Source organism: Penaeus chinensis, chromosome 25 (assembly GCF_019202785.1).
Source record: "Penaeus chinensis breed Huanghai No. 1 chromosome 25, ASM1920278v2, whole genome shotgun sequence".
Taxonomy (NCBI): domain Eukaryota; kingdom Metazoa; phylum Arthropoda; class Malacostraca; order Decapoda; family Penaeidae; genus Penaeus; species Penaeus chinensis.
In genome coordinates this window covers 646,154-648,653 of record NC_061843.1, presented here as the reverse complement: position 1 = coordinate 648,653, position 2,500 = coordinate 646,154, and the positions used below count along the sequence as shown (strand labels likewise).

The 2,500-nt window shown below is 39.2% G+C and overlaps 1 protein-coding gene across 1 annotated transcript in view; it reads right to left on the bottom strand.

Moving 5' to 3' along the window:
- The window catches only part of LOC125038552 (CCR4-NOT transcription complex subunit 9-like), a 10,321-nt gene that overhangs the window by 6,805 nt on the left and 1,016 nt on the right, over positions 1–2,500 (bottom strand). Inside the window, 1 exon segment of the mRNA XM_047632074.1 lies at positions 47–177. Coding sequence (XP_047488030.1) covers positions 47–177 — 131 coding nt within the window.

Sequence of the window (2,500 nt, the reverse complement as noted above, 5' to 3'; positions counted from 1 at the left end):
AGCAACTGCATGAGCATAAAAGTTCGGGCGGCCAATCAAGACTTACCTGAGTTCGAGCAGGGCATTTTCTCGTGTGTCGGGATTGGCAAGCTCGATGATCCACTGATAAATCTTGTCTCTCTCAGCGCTTGTTATCCCACTGCCTGTCCCTAGAAATCTCTGACCTGGAGTTGCTCCCTGCAAAGACAAGCATTGTGTGTATAGTCTGCATGGGTGTGAAATATTCACAGTATACCTTTTACCTCTACAAGTGTGAAAGATTTGTGGTGAAGATTTTACTTATATAAGTACCTTCATCATGCGTATACCTCTTGCCTATCTAAGTACATTATGTATATATAAGTAATTGATGTTATTCCTTTTTCTTACTGTCTTTTCACCATCTTTATTTATACATAAATTTATATCTGTCTATATATCTGTCTGTTCAGTCTCGAGAAAATTTTGAATAAAGGGCCTGTGTCCCTGCTAGCTCTACAAAACAGTGTAATAATGGCTAACCAAAAGTAAAAATAATTAAAGAAAATAATTATTAAACAGAAATACTTCATGTTAACTGCAAAAAGTTAATATTCTGAAAATACTTCAACTGAGTTCATTTAACCATCAGAGGATGATTAAATTTCCAGTACTCAAAACAACTCGCGTAGTCACTATTACCACGTGACATCACACTCCTCTCTCAACGTGTGCACAACAAACAAACTACGGGATTGACTCTGGCTGGAGCTGGGTTGCATTAAATGCAGCTTCTTGGTGGCAAATGTCACACTAATGGATTCTACGTCATCGTACAAAATGAAACTTCTACTTTGGTTCCGTTTAAATGAAAAAAAAAAGAAGTAATAAATGGTGAAAATGACATATAAAAAATTTTCATTTTGGCATATTTGTTAGTCGGATCTTGTTTCAGTGTGAGGCCGATGAAGTCACATTAGAATTCTTTGTGAGTGAGTGCCCGGGGGGACTGTAGCTAAGAAGCTTCTATGGATGAGCTGCCAATGAGATATTTGGTTCCAAATGCGGTTAATTTACAAGCAATATCCTCTATTTTCTGTAGCTGCAGAAGATGATGGGAGGAAGTTTTGTCTACATAGGTCAAATTTTTGGTGAGGGAAATAGGCATCTTTTCCAATGCTTATGCAACAGGAATTGAATAGGCAGTAAACATTCATCGAGTTGCCAGACTGGGTATCCATATCACAATGCAACCCCTCATATGATATCAAAAGCCATCTGGGATATTATATTCCAAAATACTGTGTACCAGTCAAAGGAATAACCAATACATTAAGCAACTAGTTGTTAGCCGGGGCTTTTCCCAACGCGTCACAGTAGTGGGGAGGAGCTTGAAGCCTGCCTCACATCCAATCATGAGACAGATTTTGTATGTTACAAGACATTGCATGACACCCTAACTGCCACCAGAAAAGATGCCCAGCAACTACTTGACCCAAAACCCTTCTGGCCCCACAATGACAGATCTTTCAAGCACATTTTAAAGGCATTTTAAAGGCATGCCTATAATTATGGGCAAGTAAGAACTCTTCATGGTGATTAAAGCCAGGTCTGTCTCTAGCAGAAATATGAAAGCCTTTATGAGAAAGAAAAAAAAAAGACGCTGGCTCGATCCCAAAGAAATGCATTAGCCAGATCTGACTAAGGGTAGCAAAAGGATGTACAGCACATCAATAGTCTAATTAAAAGAATTCTATTTAAATTTTTTCAAGAAAGCAAAACAAATTCAGATTGAGGACCAGGAACCACTGCATGACATCTCAACCCGTTGGATTCAGGTGTCTTGAATGTCACATGCGGACTAAAATCAGGGCATTGGCTCATGTGAGTGGCTTGTAGGCCCGGCTCACATGAACAATCATGTGAAATTTCAAGTCCTTGCCTCCTCTTTGCATTGCTATTAGCCATTTTTACAGTAGACACATTTTTGCTGTTTTGTCATTTCCTGAGTTCTTTACATGTCATTTGTTATGCTGCAGACTCCATATTATATCTCCAGGTAATTTACATTCTGTGCAATAACAGTAACAAAAAAGTAATGTTATGTGTTTTCACATTATTCAATATTCTGTAACATAGACTGCACTGTCAGCAACAGTGGCCAGGAATCTATTCCTGCAATAGATTCCTGCTCATGGACAGGTGTCCTCTTCTACGCAGGGTTCACTCCTACTCCTCTTCCTCTCAATGATAAAACGTCCTAATTAGCCCCTCAGCCAAATTTTTTCATGACACAATGTCCCTGTCACTCAGATCCAACAGGTTAATACCATCTTGGTGCATTTCTGCCAGAATAAGGGCCACTTTTTGAGTGCTACAAACATGCCTATTTCATACAGTCACAAGCCTAGCCTTCTCCACCATACATGAGAACATCCTGCCTGTGTTGCTGGGGTGTTGACCTCAGCACATGTAAAAATATGTGGAAAATATATCAAATTGAGTCAAAAACAGGATCAACTTCCCTTGAGGAGTGCAAAAT